This window comes from Hyla sarda, chromosome 7 (assembly GCF_029499605.1).
Source record: "Hyla sarda isolate aHylSar1 chromosome 7, aHylSar1.hap1, whole genome shotgun sequence".
Lineage (NCBI taxonomy): Eukaryota > Metazoa > Chordata > Amphibia > Anura > Hylidae > Hyla > Hyla sarda.
In genome coordinates, this window is record NC_079195.1 from 224,183,665 (window position 1) to 224,201,850 (window position 18,186).

The 18,186-nt window shown below is 47.3% G+C and overlaps 1 protein-coding gene across 1 annotated transcript in view; it reads right to left on the reverse strand.

The window, feature by feature from the left end:
* Positions 1 to 16,769, reverse strand: part of PGM1 (phosphoglucomutase 1) — a 57,534-nt gene extending 40,765 nt beyond the window's left edge. Inside the window, exon 1 of the mRNA XM_056532856.1 lies at positions 16,276 to 16,769. Coding sequence (XP_056388831.1) covers positions 16,276 to 16,521 — 246 coding nt within the window. The 5' untranslated portion in view covers positions 16,522 to 16,769. The remainder of the gene's footprint in view (positions 1 to 16,275) is intronic.
* Between the last annotated feature and the right edge of the window lie 1,417 nt (positions 16,770 to 18,186).

Below are 18,186 nucleotides of genomic sequence, written 5' to 3' on the forward strand. Positions count from 1 at the left end.
TACATACCATGTATTCAGGTCCTGTCTGCTCTCTAGTACATACCATGTATTCAGGTCATGTCTGCTCTCTATTACATACCATGTATTCAGGTCCTGTCTGCTCTCTAGTACATACCATGTATTCAGGTCATGTCTGCTCTCTATTACATACCATGTATTCAGGTCCTGTCTGCTCTCTATTACATACCATGTATTCAGATCCTGTCTGCTCTCTATTACATACCATGTATTCAGGTCCTGTCTGCTCTCTAGTATATACCATGTATTCAGGTCCTGTCTACTCTCTAGTGCCCCCTAGTACATACCATGTATTCAGGTCCTGTCTGCTCTCTATTACATACCATGTATTCAGGTCCTGTCTGCTCTCTAGTGCCCCTCTAGTACATACCATGTATTCAGGTCCTGTCTGCTCTCTAGTGCCCCCTAGTACATACTATGTATCCAGGTCCTGTCTGCTCTCTAGTACATACCATGTATTCAGGTCCTGTCTGCTCTCTAGTGCCCCCTAGTACATACCATGTATTCAGGTCCTGTCTGCTCTCTAGTGCCCCTCTAGTACATACCATGTATTCAGGTCCTGTCTACTCTCTAGTGCCCCCAGTACATACCATGTATCCCCGGCACTGTCTGCTTTCGTCTTAGGCTTCTACATACCAGATGCTGCTCTGCTTTCTCCCAGGAAATGCCCTGTTCTCCACATTCTCGCTTATCATTCATGCCCTGCCTAAACAGCAAACACTGCATTCAGATAGATGGGCACTGGAGGCTGGCACAGGCCCATAGTGCACCCAGCCCGGCTCTCCTGCACTTTGCTTGTGTATATATCTCTATATATTTATAAGTGTGATAATTGAGTTCAATGCCTGGAATCACTTTCTGGCAGGAATTTGTCAGAGGTAACTGGTTATAGAAGGCTCGCTGTAACCGGACCCATCCATGACACCTGTTTCTCTTCCCTCCTCGCTGACCTTTGCGCAGGGGCCACAAGTTGGGGATAGGTGGATCCAGACTGGTATTTAGTTCCCAAGTCCCGTAACTTAATCCTTTCTAAATTGATAAAGGTCACGGCAACAAGAATCACACCATTAGGGACTGGAAATAGGAGCGTTCCTCCCCAGAAAGCCGGGAACACAGGAAAACAAAGTCCAATCTGGAGCCATTCACTTCCCTATAGTAGTTATATTCTGGGTAACCTAAACGGACATTGTACAGGCACTTTACAAACAACCATTGGCTTTCTAGATCTTGGGATCAGCCACATAGTAGAACTACACAATGTAAAAACCTTTAAATATCACAAATAACTAATACTAATAACCTATCATTGATCGTCGCCCCCATATTCCTGATCACAAGTTGTCTATGAATAAATACAGACAAAACCTGAATCAATGCTTCCGGGGTCTGAAGATTTGTCAGTAAACTGATGCCCCCTGGTGGTGAAAATGAGAAATTACATCAACGCAACCTGAAGCGTTCACCCTGCACGGTTCACATTCACACATCGCTGTTTTTCAGCTGCTACTGGGATTTTGCAATTGTGTTAAAACTATTTTTGCTACAGATGGAGAGGTTTAAAGGGGTACTCCGCTGCTCAGCGTTTGGAACAAACTGTTCCGAACGCTGGAGCCGGGAGCTCGTCCCGCCCCTCAATGCAAGTCTATAGGAGGGGGCGTGACGGCCGTCACGCCCCCTCCTATAGACTTGCATTGAGGGGGCGGGGCGGGACGAGCTCCCGGCTCCAGCGTTCGGAACAGTTTGTTCCAAACGCTGAGCAGCGGAGTACCCCTTTAACATTAGTTAGTTCTTCAAAAAAAAAAATTAAAGACAATAAAAAAGCAAAGACACAATATATACATGAAATCTAATCAGCCTCATGTCCTGAACTACTATCAAAAAGGGAAAGTCAGGACACATATTAGCCCCCTAAAATCAAGACAAAAGATAATATTCTGCACCTCAGAGGGTATTCCGCCAGAGTATTTTGCCAAAGGACATACATGCTGGGTAAACCTCTTCTAAGAAGTAGCCAGTCCATGTCCAGAGCTGAGTGAGTGTTCCCGATTATGGAGTTTTAGATTAAGAGGTCAGTGGGTGTACTCAGAACCTAATTCTGCTTATTTATATAGAACCTATATTTCCCTCATAAAAACCTTCTATCTATTGATTACTTGGTTTGTCCTCCTGTGCTCTGGAGGGGACGTGTCCTCATTCTGCATGACTCATCTTCCTCCCTGAGTCTGCTGTGCTGTGTCTTTTCATTCAGTCACTGCAGGCTGCTCTGTAACCCCTTCCTCTCTGTTTTCATGCTGCAGTCTAATAGGACAGGAGTGAGCACAGAGAAGTGCTAGTCCTGCCCTCACTTCCTGGACTTTGTCTCTGCCTCTGCTTCAGCTGGAACAAAAATGATGCTGCAGAAGGACAGGATTATGTTCTGGATGGTATGGTGACCCCTAGTTGTTTTTTTTTTTTTATGAACCATGATTTCTATAAAAAGGAGATACATTTTTATGAAATCGATTAGAAAGGTTAATGTTTTGCCAAGATGTAAAACATATAAAAAGTTTTTTAATCTGACAGTGCCTATTTAATGTGGAGAATTGCTCCTTTCTTATCTTTTCAGGGGCTTAAAGGGGTACTCCGCTGCTCAGCGTTTGGAACAAACTGTTCCGAACGCCTGAAACGGGAGCTTGTGACATCGTAGCCCCACCCCCTCATGATGTCACGCCCCACCCCCTCGATGCAAGTCTGTGGGAGGGGTCGTGGCAATCGTCATGCCCCCTCCCATAGACTTGCATTGAGGGGGTAGGGCGTGACATCACAAGGGGGCGTGGCTAGGATGTCACAAGCTCCCGGCACTGGCTCCAGCATTTGGAACAGTTTGTTCCAAATGCTGAGCAGCGGAATACCCCTTTAAGAAAATCTCAGGGAATTGTGTTACCCTTTGTGGATACATTCCTCCCACTTGGATAACTATATTTATTTATGAATTGTTCTTTATGCAGTTTTCTAGGGTATTAAAGGGGTACTCCAGTGGAAAACTTTTTTTTTATTTTTATTATTATTATTATTATTATTATTGTTATTATAATTATTTTTTTTTTTTTTTATCAACTGGTGCCAGAAAGCTAAACAGATTTGTAAATTACTTCTATTAAAAAATCTTAATCCTTCCAGTACTTATTAGCTGCTGAATACTACAGAGGAAATTCTTTTCTTTTTGGAACACAGTGCTCTCTGTTGACATCACGAGCACAGTGCTCTCTGCTGACACCTCTGTCTATTTTAGGAACTGTCCAGAGAAGCCTATATTTGCTATGGGGATTTTCTCCTACTCTGGAAAGTTTTTTAAATGGACAGAGGTGTCAGCAGAGAGCACTGTGTTCCAAAAAGAAAAGACTATCCTCTGTAGTATTCAGCAGCTAATAAGTACTGGAAGGATTAAGATTTTTTAATAGAAGTTCTTTACAAATCTGGTTAACTTTCATCACCAGATCATTTAAAAAAAAAAAATAAAAATAAAACGTTTTCCACCGGAGTACCCGTTTAATGTCCACAGGCAGGGCCATTGGGATTGCATATAAAGGATTCTTGCACAATCCCTACAGAAATAGAAAGACAAACTGAGATTTATTTGTAAAGTCTCGACAACCTTTGCCCAGAAACATGGAGTTTTCTATTGCAGAACATCCGAGGCCAGAACGTTCGGAATTACAGCAGATCCGGTGGGGGACAATAGGGCTGTGGGGGCCCTCGGCAGTTAGTGGTATTTTTAGAAAGGTAATGGGATTGTCTAATTTCTGGTCACAATCAATAATGTCTGGACAAGGTCACCTGAAGGAGCTAATGCACAGAATTACCGTAACAGACACAGCAAACTCTGAAAGGGCCAGTGTGCTTCAATTCTTTAACTCTCTGCTTGCTGTCATTGAATTGAAACATTCTTATTGAAAGGGGTACTTGGAAAAACTGTTTCGAATGCTGGAGCCAGTGTCGGGAGCTTGTGACGTCATAGCACCGCCCCCTCATGACATCACACCCCGCCCCCTCAATGCAAGTCTATGGGAGGGGGCGTGACATCCGTCACACCCCCTCCCATAGACTTTCATTGAGGGGGCGGGGCATGAAATGAGGGGGTGGGGCTAAGACGTCACAAGCTCCCGATGCCGGCTTCAGCGTTCGGAACAGTTTGCAGCGGAGTACCCATTTAAGGCTGGGACTACGTACAAACCTAATACTTCCAACATCTAAGCGTTTGCTATGACAGTGTCCCCCCTGTCATGGTATGATGAGAGTCTTGCAACAGCTGGAGGGTCATGGGCTGAAAAACATTGTAGAAGTAGTCATAGAATCCCTCTATTCTCTACATGTGTTTCCCAACCTGGATGCCTCCAGCTGTTTGCAAAACTACAACTCCCAGAATGCACGGACAGCTTTTGGCCGATACCTGACACGACTGCTGATCAGCTATTTGCCAGAGCCATAATGCCACCCTACATAGAAAGAGATATAGGATTTCAATAGGATTTCGCTGCCATTTCTGAAGAGCATACGAATTCCGTGAACATGTTCGTTCTTTTGCTGGAATCCAGTACAGAAGAATCTCCCAATAGCGGACACTCACAGGAAAATAAAAAGTGTCCCTTATTGGGAAAAAAACCTCAAAAATCTCTCTAAATGACGGAATACTGTCCTGTACTCACTCCAGAGTGTAATTACCTATAAAACATAATAAATCAATATTACAGTACAATCTCCCCATGCCCTTTAATCACCCCCTGTATTATTTCATCCCCCCCATGCCCTTTTATTCCCCCTCTTGATCCCTCCAATGCCACTTCATTCCTTCTCCCTTGAACCCCCGGTGCCACTTTATTCCCCCTGTGCCAAATAATTCCCCCTTTACCACATCATTTCCCCTTGATCCCCCCTGTGCCACTTTATTCCCCCTTTGCCCTGTACCAAATCATCCCCTTACCCCTTGTGCTACATCACTTTTCACCTTCCCGCCTCCCCCTGTTGTTGTAACGTGGCCATCAGGCTCAGGTGCAGGGGCTCTCAGCGGGTTGGATGTTCTCCTGACATACTCTGTGCTGCACTCATTGAAAGGCTGTGAGCAGCGGCAGCTGCCAGCAGTGACCAGTGGCGCTCCTGAAATCACTTAGTGCCCACAGCCGCTGCTCTCAGTAAGTGCAGCGCAGAGGACGTCAGAAGAATGGCAAACCTGCTGAGAGCCCCTGCACCGGAGCCTGCTGGCCAGGTAAGAAGAGCAACAGGAGGAGGAGGGAAGGGAGGGACATGCTGGGAGATGTAGTTTTGCAACAGCTGGAGACACTCTGGTTGGGAAACACTGGATCAGACAGTCGGATCTCTATGGACTGGAGCAGAAAAATCTCAAATCTTACCCGGTGATTCACCAGCTGAATATGAGGGTGCGGCGCTGCCATTAGTAATTCACAGATAAATGCCAAAGATTCAAGATTCAACAACTCTACAGCAGATCAGGAACCAGATCACTGTGACTAAGGAACCTTTTGCGTGCTCACCGGAGAGCGAGACGTACCAACGGGTCATCAATCAGACCGCGACATTTCCTAGGTCTTTTTTACTCCCCACTGCTGATGCAGCTCTGTATGTGTATCCTAATATGGGGCATCACTAGATTAGATTAGTGTTCCCCAACCAGGGTGCCTCCAGCTGTTGCAAAGCTTCAACTCCCAGTATGTCGAGAAAGCTAAAGGCTGTCCAGGCACGCTGGGAGTTGTAGTTTTGCAACCAATGGAGGCACCCTGGTTGGGAAACCCAGGTCTAAGCCTATCATGCGCACTATGTATCTAAGAACCATATATATGCATGCTGGGAGTATATATGGCATGCTGGGAGTTGTAGTTTTGCAACAGCTGGAGGCACCCTGGTTGGCAAACACAGAGTAAAAGGATAATGGGGGAGATTTATCAAAACCGGTGGGGAGAAAAATCGACAGATGCCCATAGCAACCAATCAGATCGCTTCTTTCATTTTTAAAAGGGCCTCTGAGAAATAAAAGAAGCGATCTGATTGGTTGCTATGGGCAACGTTTCCTCTGGAGAGGTTTTGATAAATCTCCCCTAATGCTTTATGTTCACTAAGCTCTTAAGCTCCCCCTAGTGGCAGCTGCAGGTAGCCAGCATGTTATTCATCATATCTATGTTGTGGATTTGGAGCTGTGTATCAGGAAAACAAAGCAACTTATAGACCAGTGTTTCCCAACCAGTGAGCCTCCAGCTGTTGCAAAGCTACAACTCCCAGCAAGTCCAGACAGCCAATGGATGTCTGGGTATGATGGGAGTTGAAGTTTTGCAACAGCTGGAGGTACACCGGTTGGGAAACACTGGTCTAAGCTTATAATGAGCACTATGTACAATATCTAAGCCTATCATGTGTGATGTAGCCAGACAGCTGGGGGCCCCTGTACAAGAACAGCATATGTATTAGGGATCGACTGATATCGTTTTTTTAGGGCCGATAACGATAATCGGGGGAGGTTAGGGCCGATAGCTTATACCGATATTCTGGTATACCTTATCGGCTATTTATCCCCCCGCGACACCGCTGCAGATCACCGATTTAATGCGGGCGCTTTAAATCAATGAACTGCAGCGGCTTTTGCGGTGCCATAGACCGCCGCCGCCACCCGCTTCCCCCCCCCTGCCTGTCCAGGGGTCCTGAGACCTATCACCGCCACCGCGAACCCCCCCCCCCCATTGCCTCCCCCATCCCTGGTTTTATAATTACCTGTTCCCGGGGTCCACTCCACATCTGGCTCCGGTTGCGTCCTCCTGAGCTGTCACTGTGTGCACTGACGGTGACGTCGCGTCACTCGTCATTGCGCACAGCGTAACGCAGGACGCAGCAGGAGCCAGAAGTAGCGTGGACCCCGGGAACAGGTAATTATGAAACCGGGGATGGGGAAGGCAATGGGGCCGGGGCGGTGCAACGCGGTGGGGCGGGTTTTCGGCCACGGTGCGGGCGGCGGGGCATTATCGGATTATCGGCAAGGTAACTGCTGATACCGATAATGTCCAAAATCGTGATTATCGGCCGATAATATCAGCCAAACCGATAATCGGTCGATCCCTAATATGTATGCTAAGAAAATATCAAGCATGCTGGTAGATTTGCAACAGCTGGAAGCATCCTAGTTAGGAAACACTGGTCTGAGCCTATAACGAGCACTATGTATCTAGACCAGCATTTCCCAACTAGGGCGCCTCCAGCTGTTGCAAAACTACAACTCCCAGCTTACCGGACAGCCTTCGGCTGTACGGGCATGCTGGGAATTGTAGTTTTGCAACAGCTGGAGGTACCCTGGTTGGGAAACACTGATCTAGGCCTTTCATGTGCATCTAAGCCGATCATGTGTGATGAAGCCAGACACAGAAGGCTGAGGGCCCCTGTCAAAAGCACAGTATATGCTTGCTGGGAGTTGTAGTTGTGCAACTGTTGGGAAACACTGGTCTAAGGCTAGGTTCACACTACAGAACCTAGCCTTAGCGTTGCTCATTCTTCAGGCGGAAATACTCGCGAAACACATTGTAGTCTATTGGAGGCCGCAGTGTCCGCGCGGTCCTAGCGCCCACGGATTCAGTAAGAACTGGCCGCACTTGGAATCTCCGGGCGGAAATTTTCTGCCTCGAGATGCCGTAATCTGAACCTAGCCTAAGCCCATCGTGTGCACTATGTATGTATCTAAGCCCATCGTGTGCACTATGTATGTATCTAAGCCCATCGTGTGCACTATGTATGTATCTAAGCCCATCGTGTGCACTATGTATGTATCTAAGCCCATCGTGTGCACTATGTATGTATCTAAGCCCATCGTGTGCACTATGTATGTATCTAAGCCCATCGTGTGCACTATGTATGTATCTAAGCCCATCGTGTGCACTATGTATGTATCTAAGCCCATCGCGTGCACTCCGTATCTAAACCTATCGTGTGATAGAGCCAGACATAGATGGCTGGGGCCCCCTTTACAAAAACAGTATATGCCTACTGGGAGTATATCAGACATGCTGGCAGTTGTAGTTTTGCAACAGCTGGAGGCACCCTGGTTGGGAAACACTAATCCAGAAATATTATCCCCCCCGATCTCCAGATCTAACATCAGGTTTCAAGAGACGCAACTGCACAATAGACGGAACTGAATATCTGAGTATCGTCCAGGGATCCTTTGCATTAGACCAGTGCATGACATTTGGCAGTCACGGTGCAGTTGTCTTGGCAACTCTTCTGCCCTGCGTGTGATTGGCCTAGTAAAAGACCAAAAAAAAGGAGGACATCACCCCATAAATTATCCTTAGGACACCAAAGACTCCAAGGCTGGGGCACATAAAAAAAATAAAAAAATAAAAAAAAAACACACAACACTCACCTAGACTATCTATTAAAGGGGTATTACAGCTTTATAAATCTTATCCCCTATCCAAAAGGGGGATAAGATGTATGATCGCAGGAGTCCTGCCGCTGGGGACCCCCGCAATGTTGGTACAGCCCCCAACATTCTGTGCCGGGCGCTGCCTCCGAGTTGGGGATGTGACGTCACGTCCCCATCTCGGAGGCACAGAATGCCGGGGGCTGCACCAATACTGCGGGGGTCCCCAGCGGCAGGACTCCTGCGATCATACATCTTATCCCCTATCCTTTGGATAGGGGATAAGATGTATTAAGCTGGAATACCCCTTTAAATACGCATATCACCCCTATTAATGGTGTAGTGGTTTTTGGTATATACTGCTCACCCCAGGGTCACAGGAGTGGGAACCCAGTAGAAGACATCTGAATATAATTCTCATCAATGGCAATAGGCTTTATTCCGGTAAAACATGTTCAAGACAACAACGCATTTTGGGGGTAATATCCCCCTTAATCAGATGCCCCCCTGATGAAGGGGGATATTAACCCTGAAACATGTTACAGGAATAAAGCATTTATTGGCATTGCTGAGACTTTTCTCCTCTTGGGGAGTTGCATCGGTAGTAGTGTTATATGGTGGGGGTCTTTTCAATGAAAATGAACACTATGCCTAATGTATGGTGGACCTAAAATCAGTCACAAAAAATCTGAACTGAATAAAGGGGGTGGTCATCGCAGCTTTAGAAGCGCGCCGCGGGGCGATCTTCAGATCACTGCAGGAATTTTTATTCTTTTCTAAAGATCTGCAATTGGGATTATTATTACTATTTATAGCAGGTTATGTATGAGAACTGACACAACGCAACGACTGTAAATGATACATATCGAAACGTGCAAAACTTCTGCGCAAGACTGTGATCCGGCGGAGGAGAAGTCCCTGTCATCTGTGCAGAGTAACGGGAGGAAGTTTAGCAAACGCCGGTCACATCCCATCCAGATCATTACAGGCAGATTGTTACATTGTGGTGAAGTCTTTCTACACTGTTACTATGTGTCCACTCCCCTGTATTGTTCAGGACACTAAATCCTGCGCCCCAGGACTCACAAGTTACTAAAATGACAAAACAATCCTGAATCTGGGCCCATTCACCTCTGCATTAAAGGAAAACTGTCACATGTTCACTCCTGCACTAACCACAGGTACTGACGGATAGTGCAGGGGACGCTGATTCATATGATCCCTACCTTGCCAGGATCCGTCCGTCCGTTCGCCCGCAATCTTAGTTTTTCTATTTATGCAAATGTGGCTGTAACTGGCACGGGCGGGGTTTTCAGGAACCTAGTGGCACTGTGACATCAGCGCTGCCGATTTGCAGTGCCGCCTGTCTATGAATATTCAGGGCGGAGAGCGAGAGCCGCAGGGAGGTGGGATGAATATTCATAAGCGGGTGGGAAGCGCTGTCATCACAGTAACACTAGGCTCCTGAAAACCCCGCCCGTGCCAGTTACAGCCACATTTGCATATATAGATAAACTAAGATTGCGGGCGAACGGCCGGATGGATCCAGGCAAGGTAGGGATCATATGAATCAGCGTCCCCCGCACTATCCGTCAGTACCTACGGCCGTCACGCCCCCTCCCATAGACTTGCATTGAGGAGACAGGGCATGATGTCACACAGGGGTGGAGTCATGACGTCACGGACTTCCGTTCCCATGGTCGCGACCCAGACCATCCAGCGCTTCCGGAAAAGAAACAGGTGGGTGCCGCATGCTATACTGCGGGGGTCCCCTTTGGATAGGGGATAAGATGTCTAGGGGTGGAGTATCCCTTTAAGGTGCACCTGTCATTGTAACAAGTCCTGGAGACACATCAAAAGTTTTTATAGGTTGGGGTCTGAACACTGAGACTTCGCTTGTCTCACTCCTGGCCTATTCTAAGGATTGGTTGGGGTCTGAACACCCAGACCCCGACGTCTCTAGGACATCTTTCATAATGAATGGTTCTCTTTAAAGGGGTACTCCACCCCTAGACATCTTATCTCCTATCCAAAGGATAGGTGACAAGATGTCTGATCGCAGGGGGTCCCGCTATTGAGGACCCCCATGATCTCCCTGCTGCACTTGGCGTTCTTTTAGAGTGTCGGGTGCAGCTCCAGAGGCTCTTGACGTCACGGCCACGCCCCTCAATGTAAGTCTAAGGGAGGGGTTGAGACAGTCATCAAGCCCCCTCCCATAGACTTGCATTGAGGGGGGGGGCACAGCCGTGACGTCACAAGCCTCCGCCCTGCATCGCCAGTCATGTGGCACGGAGCGAAGTTCGCTCAGTACACCGGATATCTGGGGTGCCGCAGCCGAGATCGCGGGGGTCCCCAGCGATCAGACATCTTATCCCCTATCCTTTGGACAGTTGATAAGATATCTTGGGGCGGAGTTCCCCTTTAAGAACTTTTGGGGGGGGGGGGGGGGGGGGATCAGCACTATGACTCTGCTGTTTGGGTCTTCATATGGAATGATTTAAGTAGAAAACCTAATTGTTGCTTTAACATTTAAGTAGAAATTGTTGTTTAGTTTCCCTTTTAAATTCTTTGTATCTTGTTGCTTTGCATTTGTCTTTTATAATTAAACTATATCCACTTTTTGTGTATGAACCTATTTATTTTGGCAATCTTTGAATACACGGTAAATCATCATGTATATGAAGACACAAATGACCAAAATTGTGGTAAAATGGCGCAATTTTACTGCAGTAAAACAAGCCGCATCGTGTGAACACAGCCTAAAGCTCCCCTCCGATGTTGTTGCGGCGGCAGGATACACAAACTGCCTCCAACTCCGTAGCCCTCTGCTAAAGTGAGTGATCTGCGCAATTGCCAACAGTCCCATAGACTTATTTGTTACTGCAAATCCGCACACCGCTCGCTTTAGCACTAGGCTACGGAATTGCAACCAAAATAATATTTGAACTTTGAGTCTATATTAGAGATGAGCGAACTTACAGTAAATGCGATTCGTCATGAACTTCTCAGCTCGGCAGTTGATGACTTTTCCTGCATAAATTAGTTCAGCTTTCCGGTGGGCTGGAAAATGTGGATACAGTCCTAGGAGACTCTTTCCTAGGTCTGTATCCACCTTTTCCAGCCCACCGGAGCACCTGAAGGCTGAACTAATTTACGCAGGATAAGTCATCAACTGCTGAGCCGAGAAGTTCGTGACGAATCGAATTTACTGTAAGTTCGCTCATCTCTAGTCTATATATTATTATAGGGGTTATCTGGGAAAAATGTGTCCCCCCCCCCCACCCACATGATAGGTTGTTCAGGAAATTGTCTGCTGGTGTAGAGGGTGGAAAAACCATCATAAATGGAAATGTTGCAATAATATGGTGAAGTATCCGCATTACTCATCCGCGTTAGTAAAGGGAAAAATCTTTAGTGACATCAGGACCAGTGACGCAGAATAAGACAAGATCTCTCGGATACGGAGAAGACATCAGGTGTATACAGCTATGTGCACTGGGGTCTCTGTTTATCCTCATAGTGATCATACAGACCAGTGTTTCCCAACCAGGGTGCCTCCAGCTGTTGCACAACTACAACTCCCAGCATGCCCGGACAGCCTATGGCTGTCCGGGCATGCTGGGAGTTGTAGTTGTGCAACAGCTGGAGGCACCCTGGTTGGGAAACACTGATACAGGCACAGGACACCGGGGATGGTCAACAAATGTTTAAGGGGTATTCCAGCCCCTAAAAAAAATGGCCCCCGTCCTGTAAAAGTCCCATAGGTCGGACCCCCTGTGATCTTCAGAATGGGGCACCGTCTCTCCCGTCACGCCCCTCCCACAGACATGAATGGAGGGGGCGTGGCGTTACACCACAAGGGGGCGTGGCATTACGTCTGTCTCCAGTTCCGGGAACCCGGAAGTTTCGGAAACTGGAGACGCAGCCCCGCATAGAATGCGGCGCTGCAGGGAGATTGAGGGGGTCCCCAGTGATCACACAACCTATCCTTTGGATAGGAGATAAGATGTTTGTGCCCGGAATACCCCTTTAATCCATCAGACTGAGCTCTGCCTTCTTCCACTGCTCCAGTTCTGATGCCCATTGTAAACACATTTGGTGGTGGACAGGGGTCACATGGTCTGCGGGGCCCGAAATACAACAAGCTGCACTATCCTGCGTGATCTGACATTATAGCCCTACACCCATCAATGAGCCTTGGACCCCCATGTCCCCTGTTCAACCTTCTTTGGACACTTTTAGTCGGTACGAGAGATGAGCGAACTTACAGTAAATTCGATTTGTCACGAACTTCTCGGCTCGGCAGTTGATGACTTTTCCTGCATAAATTAGTTCAGCTTTCAGGTTCTACGATGGGCTGGAAAAGGTGGATACAGTCCTAGGAGACTCTTTCCTAGGACTGTATCCACCTTTTCCAGCCCCCCGGAGCACCTGAAGGCTGAACTAATTTATGCAGGATAAGTCATCAACTGCCGAGCCGAGAAGTTCGTGACGAATCGAATCACTGTAAGTTTGCTCATCTCTAGTCGGTACTAACCACAAAATAATGTGAACACCCCACTAGACTCAGTACAGATTATATATATATATATATATATATATATATATATATATATATCCACATACACACACTCAGGGCTCAGAGGTTTCTATATAAAGGGCTGTGATCATGATGGACGTTACTTCACCCACATTCAATGACACGAGGCACAGGCGGCTGTAAGCGCACACTCCAGTCCGAATTCCTTCAAGGTCACTTTAAATGTCAAAGGTCATTGGCTGCCATCTACAAGGTGACACCAAGATCAACCTCAGCTGTTCCCTGTGGGTCGGTGGTTGGACAACTACTAGAATAGTGACGCCATGGATGATGTCAGATCCAAATATCCTCAGGCAGAACCCTAGAGAATGTGGTACTACAAGTCTCAGCAACATCAATGATGTCACCAGGTATAGAGGTTGCACAATGATGTGATTATTGATTCCCTGCAATCGGGAAGGTCGGGGGATGGGAGAGCAGCCATCAACCGGGCAGAACATGTATAATATATAAATGATGACTCTTTAAAGGTCATTTTCTATGAGGAAATATATAAATAGAATGAGGAGCAAATACCTGTGTATATACCTCCCCATGTCCCCAAATATGTCTGTATATACCTTCCCATGTCCCCAAATATGTCTGTATATACCTCCCCATGTCCCCAAATATGTCTGTATATACCTCCCCATGTCCCCAAATATGTCTGTATATACCTCCCCATGTCCCCAAATATGTCTGTATATACCTCCCCATGTCCCCAAATATGTCTGTATATACCTCCCCATGTCCCCAAATATGTCTGTATATACCTCCCCATGTCCCCAAATATGTCTGTATATACCTCCCCATGTCCCCAAATATGTCTGTATATACCTCCCCATGTCCCCAAATATGTCTGTATATACCTCCCCATGTCCCCAAATATGTCTGTATATACCCCCCCCATGTCCCCAAATATGTCTGTATATACCCCCCCATGTCCCCAAATATGTCTGTATATACCCCCCCCATGTCCCCAAATATGTCTGTATATACCCCCCCATGTCCCCAAATATGTCTGTATATACCCCCCCATGTCCCCAAATATGTCTGTATATACCTCCCCATGTCCCCAAATATGTCTGTATATACCTCCCCATGTCCCCAAATATGTCTGTATATACCTCCCCATGTCCCCAAATATGTCTGTATATACCTCCCCATGTCCCCAAATATCTATGTATATACCTCCCCATGTCCCCAAATATGTCTGTATATACCTCCCCATGTCCCCAAATATGTCTGTATATACCTCCCCATGTCCCCAAATATGTCTGCATATACCTCCCCATGTCCCCAAATATGTCTGTATATACCTCCCCATGTCCCCAAATATGTCTGTATATACCCCCCCATGTCCCCAAATATGTCTGTATATACCTCCCCATGTCCCCAAATATGTTTGTATATACCTCCCCATGTCCCCAAATATCTATGTATATACCTCCCCATGTCCCCAAATATGTTTGTATATACCTCCCCATGTCCCCAAATATGTCTGTATATACCCCCCCATGTCCCCAAATATGTCTGTATATACCCCCCCATGTCCCCAAATATGTTTGTATATACCCCCCCATGTCCCCAAATATGTTTGTATATACCCCCCCATGTCCCCAAATATGTTTGTATATACCCCCCCATGTCCCCAAATATGTTTGTATATACCTCCCCATGTCCCCAAATATGTTTGTATATACCTCCCCATGTCCCCAAATATGTTTGTATATACCTCCCCATGTCCCCAAATATGTTTGTATATACCTCCCCATGTCCCCAAATATGTCTGTATATACCTCCCCATGTCCCCAAATATCTATGTATATTGTATATACAATTTTAACTGAACTAAAGCACATTGCACCCACAATGCCTGCAGTCTATTGCACCCACAATGTCTGCAGCCTATTGCATCCAATCATGTACTGACCTGTAATCTAATGCACCCCATCATGCACTGCTCTGCAGCCTATTGCACCCCAGCATGCACTGCTCTGCAGCCTATTGCACCCCATCATGCACTGCTCTGCAGCCTATTGCACCCTTTCATGCACTGCTCTGCAGCCTATTGCACCCCATCCTGCACTGCTCGGCAGCCTATTGCACCCCATCCTGCACTGCTCTGCAGCCTATTGCACCCCATCATGCACTGCTCTGCAGCCTATTGCACCCCATCATGCACTGCTCTGCAGCCTATTGCACCCCATCATGCACTGCTCTGCAGCCTATTGCACCCCATCATGCACTGCTCTGCAGCCTATTGCACCCCATCATGCACTGCTCTGCAGCCTATTGCACCCCATCATGCACTGTTCTGCAGCCTATTGCACCCCATCATGCACTGTTCTGCAGCCTATTGCACCCCATCATGCACTGTTCTGCAGCCTATTGTACCCCATCATGCACTGTTCTGCAGCCTATTGTACCCCATCATGCACTGTTCTGCAGCCTATTGCACCCCACCATGCACTGCTCTGCAGTCTATTGCACCCCACCATGTACTGACCTGTAACCTATTGCACCCCATCATGCACTGCTCTTCAGCCTATTGCACCCCATCATGCACTGTTCTGCAGCCTATTGCACCCCATCATGCACTGTTCTGCAGCCTATTGTACCCCATCATGCACTGCTCTGCAGCCTATTGCACCCCATCATGCACTGCTCTGCAGCCTATTGCACCCCATCATGCACTGCTCTGCAGCCTATTGCACCCCACCATGCACTGCTCGGCAGCCTATTGCACCCCACCATGCACTGCTCTGCAGCCTATTGCACCCCACCATGCACTGCTCTGCAGCCTATTGCACCCCACCATGCACTGCTCTGCAGCCTATTGCACCCCACCATGCACTGCTCTGCAGCCTATTGCACCCCACCATGCACTGCTCTGCAGCCTATTGCACCCCATCATGTACTGCTCTGCAGCCTATTGCACCCCACCATGCACTGCTCTGCAGTCTATTGCACCCCACCATGTACTGACCTGTAACCTATTGCACCCATCATGCTCTGCAGCCTATTTTCTCCATAGTAAATGCAGAACATCTCGCTCCATCACGTCCCTGCAGGACATCACTCCCCTAGCCCTTGAGTTGATTCCTGCAGGACATCACTCCCCTAGCCCTTGAGTTGATTCCTGCAGCACATCACTCCCCTAGCCCTTGAGTTGATTCCTGCAGCACATCACTCCCCTAGCCCTTGAGTTGATTCCTGCAGCACATCACTCCCCTGGCCCTTGAGTTGATTCCTGCAGCACATCACTCCCCGCACTGCTCACCCCGTTGGCGGCGGCGATCTGGATGATGGTCTGGATGGCCTCCTTCATGTAGAAGCGTCCGTCCCCCCCGACCACCAGGGCCCCGTCCTGCCGCTCCTCGGGCTCGGTGCAGGAGATGATGCTCTGGATGAAGTTGTGCGCATAGTTCGGGTTGTTCTGGAACACGGTGACCCGCTTCCTGAGGCCGCTGGTGCCCGGCTTCTGGTCCGGGTAGGGCTTGGTCTTCACGATCTCAATCTTCACCATAGCGCCGGGGATGTGGAGATCACTGGAGCCCGCAGTGTGTATGAACAGGCCGGGGAGGGCCGGGGGAGGAGGCCAGGAGCCCCGGCCAATAGTAATCACCGCCCGGGACCCTGAGCTGTCATCCCGGGACTGCCCGGCCCTCCTCCCCGGCCAATGAGCGCGGAGCCCCCGCCTATCCCTGCCCGGGATCACGTCCTCACCGCGGACTGTGTGTGGAGACGGGCGCCGCCGCTGTCACCCATAGCAACCAATAGGATCGCTTCATACTACCCGGAAGAAACGAAAGCTGCAATCTGATTGGTTGGTTGCTATGAGGTATAGGCTATGGCTCCTCCTGGCTCTGCAGCCCTGGTGAAACTACAACTCCCAGCATGGACTGCACTGGCACAGGATGCTGAGGATGTAAACTCACAAGAACTGCAGATTATAATCAGTCAGTACTTGGGCCCTGTCAGGTTGAGTCCCTCTGTGTCCTAGGGCAGTGGTCTCCAACCTGCGGACCTCCAGATGTTGCAAAACTACAACTCCCAGCATGCCCGGACAGCCTTTGGCTGTCCGGGCATGCTGGGAGTTGTAGTTTTTCAACATCTGGAGGTCCGCAGGTTGGAGACCACTGTCCTAGGGCCTCTCCTGCAACATCTCCCCCATAGTGTCATATGTATTATGTATAAGGACCCCTTACGGACGCAGGGTTTTTCCGTTTTTGCATTTTCGTTTTTCCTCCTTACCTTTAAAAAAATCATAACTCTTTCAATTTTGCACCTAAAATTCCATATGATGGCTTATTTTTTGCGCCACCAATTCTACTTTGTAATGACATCAGTCATTTTACCCAAAAATCTACGGCGAAACGGAAAAAAAAAATCATTGTGAGACAAAATAGAAAAAAGTCCACCATTTTGTAACTTTTGGGGGGTTCCGTTTCTACGTAGTACATTTTTCGGTAAAAATGACACCTTATCTTTATTCTTTTGGTCCATACGATTAAAATGATACCCTACTTATATAGGTTTGATTTTGTCGGACTTCTGGAAAAAATCATAACTACATGCAGGAAAATGTATACGTTTAAAATTGTCATTTTCTGACCCCTATAACTTTTTTATTTTTCCGCGTATGGGGCGGTATGAGGGCTAAATTTTTGCGTCATGATCTGAAGTTTTTAGCGGTACAATTTTTGCATTGATAGGACTTATTGATAATTTTAAATAATTTTTTCATGATATAAAGTGACCAAAAATACACTATTTTGGACTTTGGAATTTTTTTTGCGCGCACGTGTGGTTTAATTAACAATGTCATTTTATAATTCGGACATTTCCGCACACGGCGATACCACATATGTTTATTTCTATTTTCATTTACACTTTAAATTTTTTTAAATGGGAAAAGGGGGGTGATTCAAACTTTTATTAGGGAAGGTGTTAAATGACCTTTCATTAACTTTTTTTTTACCACTTTTTTTTTTTGCAATGTTATAGCTCCCATAGGAGACAATAACACTGCACACACTGATCATTGTTATCCCATAGGGGGCTATAACACTGCACACACTGATCATTGTTATCCCATAGGGGCCTATAACACTGCACACACTGATCATTGTTATCCCATAGGGGGCTATAACACTGCACACACTGATTATTGTTATCCTATAGGGGGCTA